This window comes from Biomphalaria glabrata, chromosome 15 (assembly GCF_947242115.1).
Source record: "Biomphalaria glabrata chromosome 15, xgBioGlab47.1, whole genome shotgun sequence".
Classification (NCBI taxonomy): domain Eukaryota; kingdom Metazoa; phylum Mollusca; class Gastropoda; family Planorbidae; genus Biomphalaria; species Biomphalaria glabrata.
This window is the reverse complement of record NC_074725.1, coordinates 20,048,983-20,075,967: the sequence shown is the minus strand read 5'-3', so window position 1 is coordinate 20,075,967 and position 26,985 is coordinate 20,048,983. Positions and strand designations below refer to the sequence as shown.

The 26,985-nt window shown below is 36.8% G+C and overlaps 1 protein-coding gene across 1 annotated transcript in view; it reads left to right on the top strand.

The window, feature by feature from the left end:
• Nucleotides 1–26,985, top strand: part of LOC106067101 (uncharacterized) — an 85,901-nt gene that overhangs the window by 48,050 nt on the left and 10,866 nt on the right. Inside the window, exons 3-5 of the mRNA XM_056012257.1 lie at nucleotides 15,562–15,715; nucleotides 19,796–19,864; nucleotides 24,412–24,530. Coding sequence (XP_055868232.1) covers nucleotides 15,583–15,715; nucleotides 19,796–19,864; nucleotides 24,412–24,530 — 321 coding nt within the window. The 5' untranslated portion in view covers nucleotides 15,562–15,582. The remainder of the gene's footprint in view (nucleotides 1–15,561; nucleotides 15,716–19,795; nucleotides 19,865–24,411; nucleotides 24,531–26,985) is intronic.

Sequence of the window (26,985 nt, the reverse complement as noted above, 5' to 3'; positions counted from 1 at the left end):
ATTGGAACAGCCAGCATTGCAATGTTTTATTTTGTCTGTCATTGATCTGGAGACGCGCCTGAGATTTCCGCGATAAGCTAAGCAATGTCAAGGTTTGCTTAAAATTGCCATCTAAATAAAGGTTAACAAAAATACTTATGACATTTGATACTGCAGTGCTTAAAAGATATGAAATAGTATCATTATTATCATACTTAAAAACAAAGTTTATCAACAGTACACAGGATACACACACACAAAGCTTGCTAATAATACTGTCAATATTAGTTTGAGTTTGAGCGCATCGACACAATTTAGGCCATGTCGTGCCCGTAATCCTTTAAGGATCACTCTTACTTTATACAACATGTGGGTTAATTCTATACAGTTAAATCATTAAAAACAAGGTCTATTCACAGTTAAAATAGTAAAGGTAGTAGAAATTTTATAATTCGGTAAAAATCTTATGTAAATATTATATGTTCACAATTCATAAATCAGATCTTCGTAGACAACCCCCACCTCCCGGACAAAGCCCATTACCTTCCCAAGGTCTAAGGTCAATATTAGAAAATGACCAATCTCCACAAATCGTATTATACTCAAACCGAACAAAACAACAACACTTACTCACACACACTCAATGTGACAATCATTTTTTTTGGATTTTAAGTTTTTGATTTACACTAGAGACCTACTTACATATATTAGGGACTCTGGTGCTGTTATTCATTTATGTTTAATATATGTTTCATATATGTATGTATCACATTTGTTTCAGCACCTAGCTTCAACTCTATTTTTACGTTGACAGCATTATTGCTCGTACCCACTGAAGCTTCTATATGTCATGTGTTTATGTTGTCCACTTGTCTTTGTGAGAGATACACAATTAGATAGAGCCATCGTTTGTCTAATACATGCCTAACGGCTATCTGTGTCGGCTCTATCGAAGTTGTTAGTGAACGGATGCTGCGAGGGTGGGGGAGGGGCTATCTGGGGCTTGTGACCTTTGACCACTGGGGTGGTAATTTGCATACGGGCGAAATGACTCTGGATCAGAAGAATGTTTTTTATTGGACATTCCGATGGTCTAGAGCAGTGATCTTCAACCTTTTATGGCCTTCCGCCCCCTTTTCGAATTTTTTCTTTAAAAAAATCCGCCAGCGCCGCCCCCCCCCCTTCTAAAAAAACAGTTATAAAGAAGCGTGAGAAGGCAAATTTGAACAAAATATCATCTATTTATTAAGTTTTATGTTGTCAATAAAACTTATCCCGCTTGGGAGATGACCACATGCCAAAGGCGATTGTTGTGAACTCTTGACGAGCTTTGAGGAGGACTGAGTTACAGAGGTGCCCCCCTCCCCCGTGAGCGCTATAAAGATTTATTCAGTCGCCATTTCGCTCTCACTGGCATAGAGGAAAGTACCTGGCAGCATTCTCTGGCAGCAGATAGCCTCTGAGAGAAACAGTTCTTACAAAAACTGCGGGACAAACATTTGATACTCAAAGAAAAGCCATTATTGAAGACAGGCGCAAAAGACGGAAAGAAAACGTAAATAGAACACAGCATACAACGGCTTTGTCTGCATAAAATTCGGGAAAATATGTAGGTCGCATTTCGGTTTGCGTAGTTATGTGAAACACTGGACTCAGCCGTAATCTACGGAATTAAAGGCAAAAACAGCCAATATTATTATTATACAAAAATTATGTCAAATAATTTGCAGTGATTACACACAAAAATTAATTGTAAAGACTTCTTTCAAATCCTAAGAATAGTCTCCCTTTAAATTTTTGAATATTAAGGCCTACTGTTTTAAGGTTTAATTGTAAATTTAGTTTTATTTTTTAATATAAATATTATTATTGCTGAATTCACTACAAAAAGAAATCAAGTTAATGGGAACCTTGTGCCTCCTTCAGTCTGACAATATTAGAAATTTCAAGCTTTAAATTAGCTAAGGCAAGGCGAAGGTCGCCTCTACTAGCTACATCCAGTCTATTTCTTTGCTTATTCATTAAGTTTGTTACGCACTAAATCTAGGTTAACCATGTTTACTGAAAAGCTAAAACATAATTCCGATTTCAACCACAGTTTCGGAATTTTACTGAAACATTTAAATGCAGCCACATCTCTGTTGTGCCTCCAGGGGCGTAGCTAGGAATTTCCATCGTTTGGGGGCCAGGGGGCTTGACATCTTTGGAGACCGCTGCATTTAATTTATTTAATTTAATTTAAAAAGCACTAATTTGGCCCCCTCCCTTAAATTGGGGCCCGGGGGATTTTCAAATTTCCACCCCTCGCCCCACCCTAGCTACGCCACTGTGTGCCTCCTATGTATACATTCTTTTTACTGAAGACATAGTTTTGTAAATCTATTTTTTCATGCAACTCAATTTGAACATCAGTAATAGATGTTTAATAATTGTCTTTTTTTTTTAAATTTAGAAGCGAATCTTAATTTCTTCATAGAGCATTGTTATGTGAATCGCATACATATCGGTGTCCTTGGGCAGTAATTCATTTGTCAACAAACAAGTTATGTGAGATTGTAAAACTCTTTAAAATAGATTTAATATCTCGATAAAAGAGAAAATGATATTATCAATAAAAGTTTCTTTTCTAGCAGTCGGAGGTTCGTTTCATTCATTTGTGTTAGATGCCTACCATGTAAAAAAATAATTTTTAGCCTGCTTTAAGTCATCGCCAACCGTTGAATCTTCCCGTTTCCCAAAAAAATAATTTTTTAAGAGCTTAAAAAAATGAGCAATAACAAACCCCTTTCGAAATCCAGCGAACTTCAGTTTACAACAAGAGTCTAACATCTTTTTCATCATTTATTTCACAAAACTGTTGAAAGATGCGCTTATTTTCGGCATGGGTTTGTATTTTATATACAGTTTTATAATTAGATTCAAATAGAAATGAAATTGCGGGCTAAACTTTTCTTGTGTATCATAAATCACAATGTGAATAGATTTGTTGTTTATTCTATATCACCTATGAAGTCATTGTAGCGTCCAACCACTGATGGTTTCCTATATGTCCTCATAAGCTACATAACTAGACAATTTTGAAATAATATTTCATCTCTAACAGAAAAAAAGTCTTTTTATGTTACATATGTTTTAAAATAAATTTTGTTTTAATCAATTTTTCAACACTATCATAAGAATTTTTTAAAACCTATGCATTTTTCTAAGAAGCCATTAAAACATATCCTGCTTTGCCGTTTTTTGTTTTTTAATATTGTTTTAATTGTAGATTTTTATAATTGTTCATGAATATTCTTAAATTATTTATGATATCTCTATATGTTCGTGTATCCGACTTGGTTTCATAACCTCATCTGAAAATGCCATCAAAGTAGAACTTACTTTTTTCTAGTGGCAATTCACTAAATCTCAAGGAAATATAACATGACATACCAGTGAATTTTCGTAATAACATTTTATCAATGTTTTTTGTTTTTAAAAAGTTAAATTATTCTATTAAATGTTACCTTTAATGTTTTTGCAATTAACATTGACATATCAATATATTAACATATGTAGATAAAATAAACTAGATTCTAAAAGGCGTATTACCTACTTTATCAAAACTTAAACATTTATACGCGCCAGATCCAAGGACAATAGATACTCTCCAATCATAGCAAAAGAGTAAGAATTTAAAAATAGAAAATTGGATTCCTGGACACATTCTAACGTTGTTTCTGTTCTTAAATTAGCAAGCTAACTATAATTTGTCTATATTTAGTTTCCCAGCTTTAATGTTGAAGAATTTTAACATTTGTTTTGTTTCAGAGCACCTTTAGTTTCTTCTTTCCGCCTTTATGCCCAGCGCCCCTTACCGCCCCATTTTGTGCCCAGCGCCCCCTACCGCCCCTTTGGCTCTCAGCGCCCCCCAAAATCTCGAAAACGCCCCCTAGGGGGCGATATCGCCCCCGTTGAAGACCACTGGTCTAAAGGCTAGTTTCGCTTGGTGCGTTATCGCTAGGCGGTGTTGTCGAATCCAGTGTCACGGGTTCGAGCCTCGGTCGGCGCATGCCCTTATTTTCGTAGCATTTTAATTCACTACTTTCTCTCTTAAAAACTTGGTGCCTGGTGCTGCTGTTCATTTATGTTTCATATATGTATGTATCACATTTGTTTCAGCACCTAGCCTCAACTCTATGTTTACGTTTACAGCATTATTGCTCGTACCCACTGAAGCTTCTATATGTAATGTGTTTATGTTGTCCACTTGTCTTTGTGAGAGATACACAATTAGATAGAGCCATCGTTTGTCTAATACATGCCTAACGGCTGTCTGTGTCGGCTCTATCGAAGTTGTTAGTGAACGGATGCTGCGAGGGTGGGGGAGGGGCTATCTGGGGCTTGTGACCTTTGACCATTGGGGTGGTAATTTGCATACGGGCGAAATGAAGAATGTTTTTTATTGGACATTCCGATGGCTAGTTTCGCTTGGTGCGTTATCGCTAGGCGGTGTTGTCGAATCCATTGTCACGGTCGGCGCATGCCCTTATTTTCGTAGCATTTTAATTCACTACTTTCTCTCTTAAAATCTTGGTCCCTGGTGCTGTTATTCATTTATGTTTAATATACGTATGTATCACATGGGCGTAGCCAGGGGGGCGTTCTTGGGGTTCAAACCCCCCCCCCCCCCCGAAATGAAATCCCCCCCTGAGGGGGGGACGGAATTAAGTGACTGATTTTTGCTTTCATTTTGTTTATTTTAGGTGAGATTTTAATACTAAATCATCACTTACCACAGCACAGCCGAGGGGGTTTTGAGTTAAAAACCCTGTATCAGGGGGTTTTGAGTTTAAACCCCCCGACCTGGGGGTTTTGAGATTTAAAAAACCTTATCAGGGGGTTTTGAGATACAAATCCCTCTACCAGGGGGTTTTGAGTTTAAAACCCCCTACCAGAGGTTTTTGCAGTTAAATCCCCCTCTTCTATAAAACAAAACAAAACAAGATGCAAACAACAATCCCCAAATTCCAACAGCACAGTTGAGGAAGATTTTGATTTTAAAACCCCATCCAAAATTTACTATAAACCCCCTCTTCAATTAAAAAAATTATACATTCAAAATTTTATGATCGTAGCCAAAGGGGTTTTGAGTTTAACCTCCCCCCCCCCCTCAAGTTGGGGTTTGCAGCTAAAAAGTACCTCTTCAATATAAAAAAAAAAGCAAATTACACACTATAAAATCTATGAGCGTAGTCAAAGGGGTTTTGAGTTTAAATCCCCTCCTCCAGATGGCTTTTTCTTTAAAGTTTAAAACCCCTCCAGATGGTTTAGAGTTTAAAATTCCCCTACAGAGCGTTTAGAGTTGAAAACCTCTCTCTTCAATATTATTTTATAGCAAACTACAGTCAACAAATTCTATGATCGTAGCTAAATGGGGTTTTGAATTAAAAAAAAAAAAAAAAACTCCAGAGATTTTTTAGTTTAAAACCCCTCAACAGATGATTTGACGAAAAAACGTTCCTTTTCGATATAAAATCTAAAGCGAAATACAGGCATGTAATTCCAAGAGCGTAGTCAAGAAAGGTTACAAATTCCTACCAGTGGCTTGGGCTCCATTAATAAAGTGTGAATAGTCTTCTGACGAAATTGAAAAACACTAATTAAATGTGGCTCAACAAAGATGGCTAAGACAGATTTTAGGAGTCAGTCATAGAGATCGGGTCTAAATCAAAGAAATCATATGCCGAACTGGGAATCAAATCCTTAGTAAGGTTGTGACAGAGCGTCGCATGAGGTTTTGCGGGACATGTTCTCCGACAAAATGAATTACGCAAAATAAGAGTTGCGGAAACAGCTTGCCGGAAAATGCTCCGAACGGCGCGAGAGGGTCTAAGTCAGCAAGAATAGCACATTATGTTTTTGAAATAAAACTTTTTAATAGCAAGATAATGCACTGTAGATACCTCAGAATATGCATTTTGTTGGCTTTCAATACCAGAAATAGTGCTCTGCGGCGGGGCTTCGCCCCGCGCTGGGGGAGCGCTGCGAGCAAGGGCGGGGAGTCTACAATAAACAATAAACGTCTTCCGAAAGGGTCAGAATGTAATAAAGATTAATTGTGTACACACACACATATATATAATTTCCCCCCCCCCCCCCCGAAAAAAATCCTGGCTAAGCCCATGATGTATCATTTGTTTCAGCACCTAGCTTCAACTCTAGGTTTACGTTTAGAGACCTACTTGTAGCTAATCTCTAGTGGATCTCTTCTAAAGTTGTGCTACACATTGTCGTTAGCTCCAGACATTAGATCTTCTACACACATGCTTTCATAAAGATGTTCCGCGTGTTTTGGAAAACACATTTGATAATAGCACATATATTAGGACAATCCCTAAAATTATGTCATTCTATTCATGAGCTAGAGAAGAATTATATATTGCTTCAAAATTATAATCTTTTGTCAATGAAAACAGAAACAATGGCGACCTGTTCACTATCAAAATGTTTTAACGTTTGCACCGCGCTACACCATGCCATTGGGTGCGAAATTGAGCATGTCGGAAACTCAGAAGGCGAAATCTCACAGTTGTGTAGATGAACATGACAGGCACCCAAAAGAACTGCCTGACTCAGGACGAGACCAATCGTCATAGAAAGCCTGAACACTGACCTGCTACGTCACAACATGTGGGCAGTTTCGACCAATAGCTTGTAGTCAAGGTACAGCCCTGTACGACGTGCCAACGAGATATAGGTCTCCACAGCCCACAGATTGTGACGTCGTAGGTCAGTGGTGAGGCCTTCTGTAACGCATGGTCTCGCTCAGGGGTGCCCAAGGACTCCGAAATTTAAAAGAAATCCTAGTCTTCACCAGGATTCGAACCGGAACCCCTCGGTTCGGTAGCCAAACAAAATAATTAAACGGTGGCTGCCGAACCAATTAACTACTAGTAATTAATTATTTTGTTTGATACCGACAAGGGAAATTCATCCTTCAGAATTACAGATATGGCTAAATATGTAGAGTTTTGGTCCCCTTAGATAATTGCTTACAAATATTTCTTCAAGACTCATTCTCGGATTAAGTTGAAATTTTAACCAACTATTGATTGTACCGAACAAAAAATGAATCAATTTAAAAATTAGTTGATTGATTATTGATAATTATTTTTTTTGTTAATGCTGAATGAAGGATATAACTTCTGCACTATTAAGAGATGTAGTTAAAGTGTGGAGTTATTTCCATTAGATAAGCTTTATTATTTTGAATAGGATTTGTTTGTATTATGATTGTTCTATATTGGATCTCAATCTACAATCTATTTTGTTTGCAGTTTGGAATAATATAAGTTTTCCTTTTTTGTTTCTCAAGCTATAGAGTGTTATAGGGGAAGCCTAAAAGATAGTTCATTAGGCCTATATCCTTTTGTGTGTGTGTGTGTTTGAGAAGAGTATTACACACTATCGATTCGAAAAGCTCTATAAAGGAAGACATTTCAGTTCAACTTTTGAGTGACGTACAGTTAAGGGTGTTTACGAAAACAATTAGGCCCGCTACCAATAGGCTTATGTCTTTCTGAACCCAGGGATGAAAGGAGGACGATCAATATGTTTTCAATTATGTTCAATGTTTATGTAAGATGATTTTCAACTGTGAATGTCGGAAAAGGAATACATTAATTTTGAAATCATGATGATAGGTGTGAGTCAGTTCTGCAGTGCCATCACCAAAATACCCAGCTAATGCAGTTCATTCATGCTGCAGCTTTAACTTATTTCCACAACTGTGCTTCACTCACCAGTGGAAGCACTAATGTTCGTTTTCTAGTTAAATTTTAATTGATTTGATGGTGCAAAAAAAAAAAAAAAAAAAGGCTAAATTTCGGCTACTCAGAATCAGAATGAAATTCTATCAAAGTCAAATGACAGAGAAGAATGGAGAAAGAAGGTTGACGGATAGGTGAAAGTGAATGTGTAGTCAGATGGAAACCTGGTCTAACTAATGTCTTATAATGAAAATACTATTGCTTTAAATGTTTTGTAAAGGGAAAATCTCTTATTCCTCAAGAAAAAAAAATTTCCGTAAAAAAAAAACAACAACCTTGAGTTCAGTGTTCTATTGCTGTAGCACTGCACTGCAGTTCACACGATAATATGAAAAAATACTTATTAATTGTTGTTTGAAATTATGTTCAACTTAAATGCGTACTAAATAGATTTTTTCTCTTTAAAAAAGTAAATAACAAAACTTACCTAACTTAGCAATACAAATAAACCATTTGCAAAAATGTGTTAAATATATGATAAATATTTATCTCTCCTACTAAGGAGCCTCCCATGTTTGTTACTATAAATTGTAAATAGTTATAAAAGTGGTGCATTTAAAAAAAAACTGCTTTCATAAGTGATTTAAAAAAATTAGATTTTTTGCTTTCAGAAAAGAAAAAAAGTAGCCGTTGCATCTGAACTTTGAATGGTCTAAAATATTGTGATGTCGGATTTTCACTATCTTTTCTAGTTTACGAGATCAAAACGGACGGACGGACAGACTGACAGACATTCCACACAAAACTAATAGCATCTTTTCCCCCTTTCGGTTGTCGCTAAAAATAATAATTTTTAATAAGGCCTATTTCAAGTAGATCTACATGTACAACCAATGTACATTAATTATAATTTTAAAGTACAAAATCACACTCTCCATCTATCTCACGCATTTTCTACACTTGGTATGGTAAACAAAACAAAACAAAAAAATAACGAAAGTATGACGAATGGAAACCAAAAATATATATATATATATATATATATTTATATATAAAATAAATTTTGTACTAATCTTGAAGAAACATATCATGACTATAAACCTTTACATACAGCGTGTGTTAAGGAAAAAAAAAGGGGGGGGGGAGGCCTATGCTGTTAAAATTTAATCACTCAAACATGACAAAAAATGCGGCTTTGGTATGACTTGGAAACATTTTATAGATATTTTTACAAATGATTAAAACAGCATATAAGACTTTTATATAGGAGCAAACAAAAACGTAATGAGACACCTCACCCCCTAAAAGCCGGGTAAACTAGTTCTAAATAATAAAGTACACAATCTAGCAATCTGGGTATATTTTAAACTTCAATATAGATTTAGGCGTTTTTGTTATCGGAAATAGATCAATAGTGTCTTCAATCAAAGTAGACGTCTTTTCTATACAGTCGTAATATATAATCATGGTAATAATCTTCTTATCTTCTTATAAAATAGAGACTTTACTTCTAAATAGAAGATGATTAGGCCTACATCCTACGTATGTTCGTTTCTATGTCAATCTAGTATGCATGTTAATCAATGACTTAAATACTGCTTTAAAAGAAAAAAAAGGTTTTCCTGTCTGACTCAGTATTATCATTCTGATAATAGATCTAGATCTAGATTTTTTTTAAAAATTATAGACTAGCACTAGATCTATAATCAACTAGAGATATATTATATTTTCTAGATATATAGCTAGATGTAGTATTACTATAGATTATGCCATTTACGGCTTTTCAAATTGTTTGTAAACACTGTAGATCTATTTCCGTTAAAGAAAAGCTATTTTTTGGTTTTAAATATACCCAGATTGTTAAGCGTCTGCGTCTGTCCTCGGCAGCGGATTTTCTTTTGGTCTCAAATGTGCATCCCGCGGCCTTTGTGAGTGACCTCCAGCTGTCTCGTTCTGTGGCCGCATGCAACCAGGTGCCCTCTTCTGTCAGCTAAGGCAAGTTGACGCCTAAGCTGGTCTTTAAAGCGTTTCCTTGAGGCGCCTCTGTTACGTCGACCACCTTTTAGCTCACCAAAAAAAGACTTCCCTTGGCATACTTTCGTCTCCAATACGGATACGTGCCCTGCCCAGCGTAACTGTCGGACCATAAGAAGTCCTTCTATACTGTCCATACCGGTGAAAGTGAGGTGTCATTTGATACTATACTACCCAGATATGTGAGTGGTCTACCACGTTAAGGGGCCTTCCGTTTACGGTGATCCTTGGGACTGAGTATCTTTTATTAGGTGCCTTCTGGAACATGACTTCTGTTTTTCCCGAGGTTTTTAGATAAACCGAAGCGTATGCAAATTCGTTGACCGCGTTCTGGAGATCATGTTCATTGTGAGCTAGGAGGGGGCAATCATCGGCATAGAAAAGCTCCGTTATGACCATCTTGTTTGTTTTTGTATGGGATAGTAGACGTCGAAGATCGGACACATTGCCGTCAAAAGAAACCTGATGTAGATGCCTTCGTGCAATCGCTTCCTTGTTTGACCCAGCATTACGCCAAAGAAGATAGCGAATAGAGTAGGAGCAAGTACACAGCCCTGCTTCACGCCATTTTCTATTGGGAAGTGATAAGAAAGGGCACCATTGTGTCTAATCTGGCCTTTTTGTCCCAAGTGAAGCTGCTTGAGAATGGATAGGAACGTGGTGGACATCCGAGCCTGGCCAAAATCCTCCACAAACCATCGTGACTGACTGTGTCGAAAGCCTTGGTGAGGTTCACAAAGGCAGCGTATAGGTTTAGGTTCTGCTCTTTGCACTTTTCGCAGAACAAATATCATGTCAGGTGTACCTCTACCGGCTCTGAAGCCACATTGGCTCTCAGATAACACCTTGTCCACTAAAGGGTGGGTTAGTCGGTCGAGCAATACTCGAGCAAAGATCTTTCCTGCTACTGACAGAAGTGTAATGCCTCGATAGTTGGAGCAGTTAGACTTGTCACCCCTTTTGTATAGGGATATGATTACGGACTCTCGAAGTTCAGGTGGAACCACGCACTTCTCCCAGCATAGAGCTAACAAGTCTGTTAGCCTCTCGGTTAGGGCGACACCACCCATTTTAAATATTTCAGCCCGAAGCCCATCAGAACCAGGTGCTTTGTGTTTGTTTGTTTTTTGAGTTTATTAATTGCTGTTTCAACTTTCTCAAATGTCTGTGGGTCGTCGAGTTCCTCTCTCATAAATTTCTGAGGGACATTTGCCAGCGATTCCTCCGATACGTGCCTTTTATCACCAAATAGCAAGCTGTAGTGTTCTGTCCAGCCATTTAGTATGTTCACCTTGCTAGTTAATAGGGTAGAACCATCGGAGGATCTTAGCGGCGCTGTAGTCTGGTAAGTTGGGCCATAGGCACGTCGAAGCGACTCATAGAAAGAGGTTGTGTCACCAGTGTCAGCATGTCTCTGCATGTTTACGGATAGTTCAAGCCACCAATTATTATATAGTTCCCTGACCTTTGTCTCCAGAGTTGTGACAAGAAGCTTTATTGAGAGTTTTGGCTGCGTTGTCATTAGGGTTCTCTCAAGAACAGAGCGATGGTATTTGTACTTATCCTTCAACAGATTAATGGTACTTTATTAACATGGTTTTAAGTAGCATCATTTTAGATCTATTCTAGGCTCATAAATACCGCCCAGAAATAAGCATAGGCTACTAGATCTAATAAGGCAACCGGATTAGGTAGACTTTCATTTCATTATTTTTTTTTATATAGTCTAGAATTAAAATGTCCATTTCTAATTTCGTAAAGATATAGATAGATAGAACTCGACATTATCTTATCTTGTCTTATATAATACAGACGTTAGTTCAAAAAGATGATTACTTCCTACGCGTCATGCATTTAGTCATGCATATTAACCAATGACCTAAATTCTGATAAGTCACTGGTTTTCCTGGCTAGCTCACGCAACCCATTCCATGCTCTAAAAGCACTAGGAAAGAATGAGCATTTGTACAAATTTGTCCTAGCACAGGGGTGGGCAACCTTTTTGTATCGAGGGCCGCATAAAAAAACAACTGGGAATGGCGGGCCGCATATATATATATATATATATATATATATATATATATATATATATATATATATATATATATATATATATATATATATATATATATATATCTTAGAAAGATACGCTAGCTAATTGTGTAGAATGTCTTTTAGCTCATATTTACACTGTATTATATTTACGTTTCTTTCCTTTTTTTTCCACACTCCACGTTGAAAAATTACAACCAGAGTTAGCAATGTTTGAAACCAATTTTACGTTTTTTTTAACTGTTGTTGTCTTTTTCTATCACACTATCCCCAGAAATATACTGTTGTACTTAATGTGCAGTATTTTACTTTTTACACTCATGCATAATGTTCCTGAACTGTGGAACTAGCTTACTAGTTGTTACCCTTGTGACTATTGTCAAATTAGTCAGTCAACATTGACCAATGATTATACTTGTTTAGCTTCTAAAAAAAAATAACAAACTTGCTCACTAAATGAAACAACATGTTTCGGAAGTTAAATGTCGGCCTCACCAGAGAATGATGACCATGTCCTTGAAAGCTTCATACTATATCAAGAGACCAGAACAAGACTCTGGCCCGAAGGCCCTGCAAAGACTATTTTGCGAACTGCCTGATCTGGAAGCCAATGCGCGGTTCATCTCAGATTTGGGATTACTGAACTGAGCCCTCCAACATGTAAAATGAGAACGAAGAAGAAGAAGAAGAAAAACAGACGTATGTGGACCCTAATAACAGCAGCAACGTTTTTTTTTCAAGTGTTGAAATACAGCTTCTGGCACCTATAAGACTTCTATGGAAATATTGTCTGGAGGTTCTCTTTGCTTGGAGTTATGTCCTCTGGAGCTGAATCAGCTTCTGCGCTAAATGGTGAGCTGTTGGCATTGAAGACTGGTTCTTGACGTCTTAAAATTTGCTTTTATAAATTGCACAATTAAGGAATCTTAATAAGTGTTGTACTTTTAATCATTTCACTCGAAATAGTTTCACCTTTCAGCAAAAGAAAATGACAAAAACTATTTTCTTTTGCTTGCTTGTAGAAACGGAAACGCTTGGTTTGAAAGGATTTAACACGCATTTGAATTTCATTGGCAAAGAACCAATTTCGATACAAATTATAGAAAACATGAAATCTTTCTTTCACTCTTCATTAGAAATATTGGTAACATGGTCACAGTCAAGTAAAATAACTATTTCTTCATTGAGATTTTATATTCTCATTTACCTTGCCCATGCTAGGCTGGCGGATGCATTGATTTATTTTGTTCATAAATCAGAATTACCGATGTTTAATAATCCTGGCTCTAGTAGGCATAAGTGAGAGTTACTGTATTGTTCAAATGTTATGCAGCTTTGTACAAACTTTCCTGTTTAGAGTTTATGGTTGGGATATTTTTCTCAGTGAAAGATCGAGCTCCATCAGTTGTTAAACTATCCATCTTGTTCCAAGCCTACACAACACTGAGAGATTGTGTCTTCAATCGAGTATTGATGTATAGCCAATAAGCACAATCTTCGTTTACTTGAAACTTTTTATAATAAGACAGTTTCAATTATTTATATAAATATTTTTAATATTTGCATTTTTATATGTATATAGTGTGGGCATACCTGATTTCTGCAGGGTGTCGTCGGGCCGCACAAAACACTCCGGCGGGCCGCATGTGGCCCGCGGTCCGTAATTTGCCCACCCCTGTCCTAGCATATAGAACGAGGAACGTGCCTATATCTTTGTGTCTTTCTGAGTATTTTATTAGATTTTGTTTACGTATTGAGAGGTTTAATATAAAAGCATCATTAGATAAGTCTCAAAATATATTGTCTGCGAATAAGCCTACTATCAAAAGGCATAATAGGTTATAACATTATTTTTTCAAAATCTCTTCGTAGTGTATACAGATTGTATATCTACATAGATCTAGATCTAATTTACTTTTTGATAAAAGAGTCCATTCTATCAATCTCTACGTTTAACTTCATTTACATTTGGCTTATATGTACGTTTTGTATTAATTAGTGGTGACTGTTCTTATGCAAATATTAATTAAACCAATGAAAGATGGATTTTTCCTTGTTGTTTTTTTCGGTAATATAGGCTATAAGAGTACATTTAAAAGAAGGCACTCCTCCCCCCCCCCCCCCCCCCAGATCTAGTAACAAAATACTCAACATGGAACAAGACTCTATACTAAACACACAGCAACTTCAAACCAGAAGCATCTACTTCGGGTGAATTAGACCATGAAGGGTGATCAAAAGCATATTTCTGTCATGATCTCTCAATTGAACTTCAAAATTGTCAACTAAATAAAAGTTATAAACGAAAGGGCTCAAAACAATTGGATTCTGTAGTGCTAATACTACAGGCAGGATGGCTGCCAGGTCGTGCGGTTTGCGCGCTGGACTGTCGTTCGAATTTATCGATGGTCGAGGGTTCAAATCCTGCCCGCTCCCATCCCCCGTCGTCCTGCGGGAGGTTTGGACTAGGAAGTAAACTATCTTCAACTCTGAAGGAACATCCGAAACACGTAAAACATTTTACAAACATTTTTTAATAAAAACTGCCCGAAAAGTATCTGTGAAGAAACAAGTCCTTTTAAGTATAAACTGCCTTTAATTGTGAAGCATTCAAACATAACATATTTACGAAGCTAACATTATATACAGAACAACTCCACTAGATGACTTCCTTCTTCTTGTTTACAACACACTCGTCACTTCCCGCAAGTCCCCTAACTCCCAGGTACCCAACACTTGACCGTGTGTCACGGTTGACCACACAAAGTAGCCGTGTCACACCAGTATCCTTGAGTTATTTGAAACAAAAGCTTTGAACACGCCCTTACATCCGCACACCGGAGACACCAAAACAAAAGCTATTTATAGGTTTTCAAACAGTTATGAAAATCTCCAATAATAAACTTTTTTTTTTCTAGCAATCTGACCAAGAACTTCTCTTCTCTAAGCTAATGAATCATGTCAATAAACATTATCAACTCTAGTCTGTTATAGTAACATGCTACTAAGCCTTAGCTTACAACTAGAAAAACAAAACCTAATGAAATACTATGAAAGACACAAAGATAGAGGCACTTTTCTTATTCCATACGCTAGGACAAATTCATACAAGTGCTCCTTCTTCCCTAGTGCCATTAGAGAATGGAATGGGTTGCCTTAATCAGCCTGGAAAACTAACGACTTATCAGAGTTTAAGTCATTGATTAAATGTATGGCTAGATTGACACATGGAATGCGTAGGAAGTAATTTTCTTCTTTTTTTTTTGAAGTAACGTCTGTAAAATATAAGATAAGATATTTGTTGGTAACACGCGCATTTTCACAGCTCGAAATTCAAGTTCTACACGAATTCGACTTAATGTCGCGGCATTTAGACCCAACCTTGCTACGCTTCCCGGTTTCGCGTAAAAGAATTGATTTCCCCCACCCCCAACTCCCATAACAGCAAAGTAGCACACACCTGGCCGCACAACACAGGTGGGACGTGTCATAGAGTGGTCATTCAATAGTCACTACTTCTGGGGCAAGGGAAATTTAATTTTTATAACAGTAGCCACATGAAGTCACTTTCTAGTCTTTGAAATCCAACTTGACAAATCTAGTGCTGGGTTCTTCGTGTGTTCTCAGGTGTTTCACATAGTGGATAGAGACGATATTTAGATTGATGTTTTGAAGATTAAAAAAACAAGTCATTTCGGAAACCTACAAAAACTTAACACAATATTCTTGCTTTTTATTTCTCCAGGAGTTAGTCGTCTGTAGCCAAATGGAGTTCAGAATGTCCTACAATGTCGTACGTGGCATCGTATTGATTGGTTTCATCGGTGGAGTCGTCATGTTCTTCTTTCATTTCCGAAGTCCGGTGGTGACACTTATTGCCAATTCGGACACGGTTGCAGGTAATCCTTTTGTAAATAACCAAGTAGATCTAAATCTCTTTTTGGGCGTACAGCAACAAAAAAGTAGTTCATTTAAGTTAAGCGTGGGTCATATTTGGTCACTATGATTTAGTGAAAGCTAGTTTTAAAGAGATCTTACGAGACCTAGTCTAAACTAGTTGGTAAAATTTGGTATACAAGACAATAATGTTTATTAGTTTATTATTATTGGTTAAGAGGCGTGGTGGCTGAGTGGTAAAGCGCTTGCTTCCGAACCTAGGGGTTCAAATTCTGCTGAAGACTTTTAATTTCGATATCTTTAGAGCGCCTCTGAATCCACTCAGCTTTTAATGGGTACCTGACGTTAGTTGGGGGAAAGTAAAGGTGGTTGGTCGTCGTGCTGGCCACATGACACTCTCGTTAACCACATAAACTGATGGCCTCTTCATAATCTGCTTATAGATTGTAAGGTTTGAAATGAGAACTATTATTGATACGCGCCCACAATGTTCAGAGAAATCACATTGCTTATAAAAGCACATTTTGTATTCAATAAGCTAGGACAAATTCGCATAATTGCACCTTCTTCCCTAGTGCCATTATTAGAGTATGGAACGGGTTGCCTAAATCAGCCAGGAAAACCAAGGAGGTAGAAGCGTTTAAGTCTCTAAATTACATGCACTACTAGATTGATATACTTATACCTGTAGGATGTAATATATCTTCTTATGAAGGAATGTCTGTAATTTATAAGATAATAGACCAGAGTAATACTAAATTAGGACCATTTTTAGATTTACCATACTAGGCATAGAAAGTAAGACCATTTTATTTAGAAAGTGATCAGGCTAGAAACGAGCAAAATATAAAAAGACTTTTAAAAAGCTTATAAAAGTTAAAGAACTGCACATTTACAGCTTTATCTTTCAATAAGATTTTCTTCCTTTTTATATATCAAACAAAATTAGATTAGTCATACAACACTAATTTAATTCATTAATTGTTTTTTTAACGGCGCCCGAAAGGGGGAGAGACGCTATTAGTTTTTGTGTGGAATGTCTGTTCGTCCGTCCCGTTTAGATCTCGTAAACTAGAATAGATAGTGAAAATCCGACATCATAATTATTTAGACCATTTAAAGTTCTGATGTAACGGCTACCTTTTTCTTTTCTGAAAGCGAAAAATCTAATTTTTGATAGCACTTATGCAAGCAGTTTTTCATAAAAATACACCACTTGTACAACTATTCACTATTAATAGTAACAAACACGGGAGGCTCGTTAGTAGGGATAGAAACCTCGGAACATTAAAAGTTCTGATGCAACGGCTACTTTTTTCTTTTCTGAAAGCGAAATATCTAATTTTTTAAATCACTTATCCAAGCAGTTTTTTTTCATAAAAAATACATCAATTTTTACAACTATTCACTATTAAAAGTAAAAAAAAACACGGGATGCTCGTTAGTAGGGGAGAAGTTCAATGACCCTATTTTTAGCACATTTATGCAAACAGTTTTAGTTTTTTTTATCAAAAAAAATATTTTTTTACATTTGTATTGCTAAGTTAAGTAAGTTCTGTTATACTAACTTCTACATTTATAAAAAAAAAAATATTTCCTTTTTTTTAAAGAGAAAACATATTTACTATGCATACAAGTTGTACATACTTTAAAACAACAATTGATAAGTAGTTTTTCATATTATCGCGTGAACTGTACACACAAACGAGACAAATAAAACACTTAACTAAAGGGATTTTTTTTTACGGAAATGATTTTTACTTGAGGAATAAGAGATTGTTCCTTTACAAAACAATTAGATCAATTAGATATTTATTATAAAACATCATTTAAGCCAGGTTCGCATCTAACTTCAAATTCACTTTCACCTATCTTTTGGTCTGCCGGGGCACCACACAAGATCTGTCAACCATGTTTCTCCATTCTTCTCTGTCATTTGTCTTTGATAGAATTTCATTCTGATGTCCTTTCTAAAAATATTGAAACCTGCCTTTTTTACCTGCTTGGGTGGACCACTTCGGTGGGGGGGGGGGGGCCGATTTTGAGTTTGTTTCCACACAAACTGTCTTTGTAACCTTTTTTTTTTTCTTCATGTTTTGTTGCGGATAATGATTAATTGTGCAAAGTTTCAACTTGATCTGAGAATGGGAAGTGGGAGAGAAACGTGTGCAAGATTTGTACCAGACAGACAGACAGACAGATATAATTCGATAAAGCTTTGTCACAAGAAGTAAGACAAGTCTTTGAGCGACATGACTAGACATACCTAGTAGGATCACAAAAGTAACTAGTCTAGATTTATTCTGAATTTTAGCACCCTTCCCCGGAGTGGTGTGTATCAAATTTTATCGTGACCTAGATCTTTACTTCTGCCGTCCTTGATGGTAAAGACACAATAGTTTTGAACATAGGTAGACAGGCTCTGACCCGGGCTTGCTACCGTGAACTTTCGTGACCCGGTTTCCATGAGACCCGAACCTTCGACTTGACACAGCCGGTTAACTTTTTCTCAAAGAAATTACCTCCCTCCAAAAAAAAATCAAAAAAAAAATCGATCGCCTGTGTTAACTAGTACTACCTACATCTACCACCCAGAGGTCACCATGACTGTGACCAACTAGACCAAAAAAATGTCCATACTCCCCCCCCCCCCCGTTACTCTCTTCACCCTCTGCTAGAGGGTGTCAAGGGTCATTACACAGGAAACCAGGAGTACTTTGTGTTTTGTTTTTCTTTCTTTCTTTTGTTGTATAGTGTAAAATTCCTTCAGCAGTGCAACACTACTCATTTTTTAAATAATATATTATTATTGTTTATTATCTTATAATATAAAGAACAAAGTAAGGCGTATGTATGTATGTATATAAAAAGTAACGCTATCATTTCAAACCATGCGGTTTATAGGGCAGATGATGTTAAGGTCATCTGTTTCTTTGGCAAATAGTTAACGAGCAGGGTGTCATGTGGCCAGCACAACGACCTACCACCTTTACTTTCCCCAACTTAAGTCAGGTACCCTTTAGAGTTGGGTGGACTCGGGGCGCCCTAAAAATCCCGAAATTCGAAATCCTAGTATTCACCGAGATTCGAACCCAGGACTCCAGGTTCAGAAGCCAAGCGCTTAACCAAACAGCCACCGCGCCTTCATGTATGAATGTATGTCCAGAATAAAAATTAAAACCGTTTGACCAATCTTTATAAAACTTGACATAAATGTTTCTTAGATCATGTCCGAGACGGTGGTGTATGTTTAAAGACCCTCCCACAACCTTGAGGGCCGTAAAAATAGACCAAAATTCCTCATTGTATCTCTATTAAAAAACGAAACTTCTGAACAAATCAGGTCAACCCGTTTTCAAAGTATTTTATATTGGATATGAATATGTCGGTTTTTCACATTCTATTTTTATTTTCTTGGCAAAATGAAAAAAAAATTAAAAGGAACATTCTCCATGTTTGACATAGATATAAATTCAATCTAGTAGATCAATTATACCTAAATCTAAGGCCCGCAAGCCGCGGTTTATATACAGCTAGTGCCTTAACATAGCGAGTCTTTCAGCTTCTATAGCACGCTCAGTGCGATTTTGTTCAATCTCTTTTGTGGACATATGGTGGTAGAGAAATCTAGGAAATGTAGGCACGGGAAATTTTGGCACCGGAAATTTTGGCCCTTATTGACAAGGCGGAAAATTTGGCCTTCTTTAATAGCGACATCAATTTTGAAGATTATTAAAATTTGTAACGTATATTTTATCCATTGGCCATGAGCTTATTGTGGCACCGGAGTAAGGGGCAGCTTGGCTCTCAGCAAAATCCAGGTTGATTCAATTTTCAAAAAAAAAAAAAAAAAATTCCTAGTCTACAATTCAAACTCGACCCAGTTGTTACGTATCCATGCAATTTTTTGACACATAGCTTCACAATTTATATTTTATCCAGAAATATTTTCCACGCTAATGCCGATGATCCATATAAAATGCGTGTCTTTTTGTTTTGTTTCTGTATGCCTTGTTAAAAAAATGTGTATATATATCATCAAAGATGACAAATTATTTTGTTTTCAATTGTGTTACTAACAGATTCCTTAGTTACATTGAAGTATGTCACAAACTTAGAGGGCGCCACGTTACGAACTGACATAGGAACGGGTAAGGAAGTAAATTTACTTGAAAAGAATATCATTATTTGTTTTAAGATAATAATTATAATAATAATAATAAAAATCTTTATTATCCATAAGGAAATTTGTCTTTCAATTTGTGCATTACACCAAACATAACATTATAACTATAGCAAACTAAAATATACATTCACACCAGACTCACTTATAATCTACATGTGAAATGTTAATATCGGATAGTTGAATTTTCTAATATTGACTTTTCTAGCAGCATCTAGGATTCTACAAAAGTTTTTTTTTTTTTTTTTTAATTCGGATTGCCATACCGAGCAGTGATATTAAAACTTTAAATATTGCAGATGTGAGCGTGATAAAACATCGCCAAGGCCTTTTCGCTAACATTAAAAAACAGGACATTTTTCTAAGTAATCATAAATTATGTACAAATGTCATCATTTTAATGCTGTGACCTTTAACACTTGCTTTGAATATCCCAAAATTTTATATAAGCAATAAGCACTTAAAAGAAATGTCATTTGGTTACACGCTAAGTTGCTTCTATTACAGACATATTAACCTCTTGTATTGGAGTTACTAAATTAAATCGTTGTATAAATGTGCTTTTCATAAATACAAAGTGCCGGTTTTGTCTCGGTGATGTTTTTTCTGAACAATCCAATTTTAAAATGAGATAGAATTGATCACAAAAGGGCCGAATTTTCCCGCGGGCCGAATATTTGAATTATCTACCACACACGTATCAACAACACTGTGACAAGTCAAAAACTCGCTGTCAGAGTCACTCAAATTTATCACAGCATTAATTATTATTTTTCATCATTTATTTATTTTATTTTAATTATTTCCCCATCCAACCCCTAAATCATTCACCCGCCACACCTTTTCCGCTCCAGGCTAGACTTAGTTGACCACATTGGAGATAGTTAAGGCGCGTCCTTTCATTTATCTTCCCTTGACCGGGGCAAAGATACGCACAGACTCTTTGATCTCATCGGCAGGATGTCTGACAGCCGCAGTGAACACCACCTTGTGTGGAATGCAAGTCACTCCCCCCCCCCCCCCCTTTCTCCTACGTCTCTCTTTGATCTAGGAGATTACTCGAGTCAAAGTGCCTCTCGACGCTCCCATCTTAAGTTTAATTCACCCACGTGTAAGATAATTCTTAGCCTAGGACATTTCCTGTGCCCGCCCACATTCTCCAGGCCTGTATATAAAGTAGATCCAAATCAAATCAGACCCTCTTATTTCTCTATCGCTGAGCTATTGAGTCTGGACTACTTCATACATTCTTTCTCCTAGAGGAATACCTGGTGGTAAGCCGAACTTAATCACAAGTTCCATCTTAATTACTCTGTGTATATTTCCATTGGATTTTATCATGTGTATTTTGCTTAGTTCATTTATATTTAATTAGTGCATTGTGTATTTCTCACTGTCGTAAGTAGAAAACATAAACATGTGCTATGTATATAATTTAGTATTGCATTAATGCTACGTTGCTCAATTGATCATTGATGCAACCATGTATATATTTGTACACCTTATTTTATTTCCTTTATCTCGGTTGATCGCCTTGATGATTTTACTATCGCACTAATACTGCGCTTAGAAAGGAGATATGAGTTATCTCCCCTGTATTGAATTATCTCCCCTTTACTCATTTTACTCTAATGAGAGTTGCGCCGCTTGAACGGACACACCATTCAAGCGCGCTCCATTGTTCTCGACCCACGGTCATATGTAAACAATCATCTGGGTCGCTGACCACCGCCCAATTCAACCCCCCCCCTTTTCCTTTCTCTATCCACCTGTGTTGTTCATTTGAGATTATTATTTCCCCTTTTATGTACATTTTATGTTATTGTTTCCCCTTTTATGTACATTTTGATATTGCTACTATCATCCATCTATTTTCCAAATCCCATTTGTCATCACCTCCCCCTTGTGCTCTAAAGCAATTTTACCAATCTGACGAATGCACCTCAGTCGAGGGCATCGATAAGATGTATGAGAGACATGTCCTAACTTGTCTTTATTTATCCGAAGCCTCCCTCAGGTGTCTGCCTATTGCCTATTTAGTTGATATCAAGAATCACCTACTATCTTTGTGCTTAGTGCTATTCAGCACTGCCCTGGCTCACTGACCTGCCTATTTATTTGCTATTCGCTGTTCAGTGTCTACCCGACGCCACTCAACTACTGCCTATGTGCTCAGTGCTATTCAGCACTGCACTTGCCTACTGAGATCTACTCAACTCTACCACTTGGCGCTATCGGCATTGCCCGCCTATTCGACAGCCCACCTGTCATCTTATTAGGTGCGACGTCCCTATGGACTCAGGTCTGCGCGAGACGTCATAGCTACGCCAACCCTCTGCAACTCACTGGACATATCCTGTCAACTACGCTGCCCACGGCAGATCAGCTCTGCCCGCAGTACACTTGTGCCCACGGTAGCCGGCCACCCGCCCTACTGTGCCCACTACAGATATTAGATTTTGGGGATTGAGACTCCACAAGAACTATATCACCGGCGTCCCTCTATCCGCTAGAGCGCCACCTCCAGCTGCAGAACCTCAAGCCAGGACACAGCCAGCTGCGACATCAACAGGAATACCAGCTAAGTCAGAGGACAAAGTGACATACTCTCTTATTAGGTGCAAGAGTGATGATTAAACATAGAATATACTAGAGATAGATGCAAACCCTCCCCCTTTTTATCCTTATATGTATATTTATGTAAATAAATATTCTTTATTTTAACTTTTGTATCTATCTTTCATTGCTTCGTCTCGTTGCGTGTCTGCTCCCGATTCATATGCTGATAGGTTGGTGTGTGATAGCTTTAAAAATAATCATCCCCTAGACATAAAACGCGCCAAACACACATCACATTTCCCCACCTGTCACAAACACAAATAGAAGGAACTGAACAGAAACTTACTTGTTTTAGTACATACAGAAAGCGACAAAACACACGGCTGTCTGAATAATCTAGATAGCAGACGGCTAGGGTGTGTTTATTTTTCGGCTGCTAGAGTGAACAAGTCTAAATGTTGTGCGTGACGAAATGACCATTCTCCATCCGTTTTTGTCGCCAATTGTCAATGGACCTCATTCACCAATCGTGAACAAACAACAGTTAGTCACGTGATTATATTGATAAAACAACGGAAAAAAAACTGTCACGTGATAGCCTTTGTGTGTATTAAAAATTATAGTGTAATTGTATAGAAGAGGTTGAGAATCACGTGGCTAAATGTTGTTTGTTTACGATTATTGAATGAGGTCCATGGTGTCTGTTGTTGTTTTTTTAGATACTTTTGGATCCAGATATCACCTTTATATTTCTCAGTCTCATCTACTAACTATGTATCTATCTGGATAATCTGCATTTTATATTTATAAAAAGAAAAGTAGTAAAATATTAGCCCTTCTTGTTTTCTCGTGGACTATCCGCTGAGTGATCTTTCCTTTACTCCTTACTACTCGTTTAAACTGTTGAGGGAAGAAGAGAATTATATATATATATAGATACTAGTCGACCGGCGGCGTAGTATACGCAGCTATTTTGCAAGGCCGGCCTTAGGCCACTGCAACCTATGTGACCGCAGTGGGCCCCGCACTTTCATAGGACCCGCGCTATTTCTAGGTGTATAAATTATTAAATTTAACCATTTTATAACTTATAACAGATTTCCCGCGGCCTCCTGTCGATTTACCAGGAGCTCCTGAAAATCTCCTGAAATTGCAAAATATACGAAAAAGTCTTGGAAATATCCAGAAATTATTAAAATCTTTAGAAACCTCGTACAAATCTTCTGAAATATATAGACAAAAAATGTCATTTTGTGGTGTCATTCAATATGGAAAACGCCAATTCTACGCTCGATAAAACGGGTATTATGCAATACCCGTAATTGTGGAATCTAGAGAGAAAAGCTTCTCGTCCCTCAAACAAATGAATGACTTGAGGTCAACAATTCTCGTAGATAGATTGAAACTTTTGGTAATTCTTGCTATTGAGCGTGATCTGTGTAGGAAACAGAATTCTTATGATATACTGTATAACTTCGCTACATGCTTGTGTAGTAGTTCTGTGCGTATTAAAGAATGAATAAAATGCAAAGACGAATATATTTTCTAATACAAATTCTTAATTTTCACTTATTATTCGTATCCCTACCCAAACTGGGCCCCGCGAAATCCGTTTCGCTTTGGGCCCCACAATGGTTAAGTCCGACCCTGCTATTTAGTGACGGGTGAATACAGAGTAGATTACTTGATCTCTTTCCATGACTTCTTGGTCCCAATGGTTAAGTCCGGCCCTGTTATTTAGTGACGGGTGAATACTACTTGTTCTCCCCCCACCCCCTTTTTTTTTCTCGCCTAAAAAATTACGTGGGGTAAGTCTAGTCCGTCCGACTTGCAGAAATAAAAGAGTGATCTTTCCATTACTTGGTGTCCAAACTCTTGAGCCATGAAGAGAACTTTATATATAGATAGATTGTATAATTTCTTATAAGAAGCCTAAAATAAAGTATGTAATAACAGGTCCACTGAGTGTCGTCAGAGAGAAAGGTAGAGTTCGAAATTTGGCCGAAGTGGATTTAGACAAAATGAGTTCACAAGAGTTACTGCTGACAATTCACAGTTACGTGGACAGTAACCAGGTTCGTGTTTTATAATGTTTACATCTTTCATAAGCCACCTACCCTATATAACTTACTGTAAACCACTTCTTGGAGATTGAACACATTTAAACCAGAAATTCCGAAACCTCTACTTTACATTTAGGTGATCTCAGTAGCATGTATACTGAAACAGAATGTCTTGTTTCTATGATATATTATGATGCATGTTCTTTTATTGTTGATAATGTACTATTTTAATTTATACTCGAATAAGTCAAGTCTATTTTTGAAGCAATTTCAATGTTTATTCATACAAGTACATTTCTACAACACAGTTCTTTCTTAATTCTCCAACTCTCTAGATTCTCTCTCTCTCTCTCTGTCTCTCTCTCTCTGTCTTTCCAGCTTCTAACTCGTCTCACTCTACAAGCTCTAAGTAACTTTAACAAAATCAAGCCTTTGAATACATTTTGCTGTACCTGTACATTTGTACATACACCTGTTCAATTAACAAAAGTGGTAGATACAAAATATCAATCCATTGATCAATCCCTGACCACGAAGAGAATTCAATTGTTCACAACTCACACCAGTATCATATTACAACTAGATATCTCTTTACCTACCTGAACTACAGCTAACTTTCTATACATCCATAAAATCTAAATCTAATTCATATATTTTACGACTCTCTCTTTTCGATATTGCACATTTCCGCTTCTAACGTTTCAAGTACCCCACATTACATAACCTTTGATAAGCTTTGTGTGAATGGGGACTGTTAGCACGTGATCTGGACTGAATGTTTTACATTTTCTGTAGGACAAGGGCAGTTCAGTGACTGATTAGACTATGGCGGGATAGATTTCTTCGCCTACCAAAAATCAGTGTCTCTAAAGCTGTGTATAGCTTGTCAGCTTCGCTTTCAATATTAGCTCTTAAACGTATTTTGATCACGAGAGAGGCGTAGACATAGTCAGATTTTTAATGGCGATTTCAGTTTTTTGATAATAAAATGTGACAGCACACTGTCATGAACAGACTGACGTACAGTAGAACAGCACAAAATAAAAAGCGGCTTTTCCCGTCGTTGATTTCTAACATTAATACAAATTAGTAATAGCAAAGACCACGAAAATTGATAGTTTGCATATATTTAAATGAGCAATAGAAAAAAGAATACTTTTTAAAACGCTAATTACTACCATTTATGTGAAAATTACAGGGTGTAGCTATTTTTCTGCTATATAAAACTCTAGTTATTACTAATTGGTTAATTTTTGGAATGATTCGCTTATTTTTATCGACTATGAATAATTTTGCAAAATTTCAACTTGATCCAAGAATGGGAAGTGGGTGAAAAAACTTCTCAAAACCTAATGAGGGGACTAAATCCATAAATACATCCACATCTCTTATTAGGAAGTATTTTTTCCCCTTTTTTTCGAAATCAAACAAAATAGGCCTAATTAATCCCCAACAATTACTTAACTAATTGTTTAATTTTTTTTTTCGATTGATTCATGTCTTGTCAGGTTCAATGAATAATTGTGCAAAGTTTTAACTTAATCCGATAGTGTGAATGGGAGAAGTATATGTTTTAAACTTTTTACGAGACAGACAGAGTGAGTTGATACAAGCTTTGTAAACAAGAAACGACGCTTTCTTGTCAAACTGATGTGATCTTAAATTTATAAACTCTTCATTTTCTTTCTCACCCTTTTCATGGTGTTTGTTTATGGGACAATCTGAAAAGCAGGACGGATAGTATTCAGAGCAATAATAAACTACATTGCTATAATATTACTGCGACAGTCTGAGCTTGTTTCACCAAATCAGGAGTTGTCGGGACAGACTTTAATATAAGATCACAACAAATGTCATCTTCTGCATAATATCATTTTCTGTATTTAGTCTTGATAACAGGCTGGAAATGTTATGCAACAATATATTTTTGAAAAATGGTAGAAGAAAGCACATCACAGAAAAATAGGGCTTTAACTCCAAACACTTGATCCAGATTTGTGTAACCGACATTAACGAAAAATCATTTTTCGCTACATTGCTATTAATGAGCTCAATAAACTCTTGTCTCGGGAACATCTTCAAGTTTGAATGTGATCAGACAAACGATATGTCAGGTACATCTTCAAGTTTGAATGTGATCAGACAAACGATATGTCAGGTACATCTTCAAGTTTGAATGTGATCAGACAAACGATATGTCAGGTAGATCTTCAAGTTTGAATGTGATCAGACAAACGATATGTCAGGTAGATCTTCAAGTTTGAATGTGATCAGACAAACGATATGTCAGGTACATCTTCAAGTTTGAATGTGATCAGACAAACGATATGTCAGGTAGATTTGAAAACAAACAAAAGGCGAAATTTCCTCGCAACCACGCGCAACTATTTGTTCACAGAAATTAACATATTATCCGTTTGTCAGAATCAAGACCATGTTCTTCATCCACACAGAGTAGATAAAGATA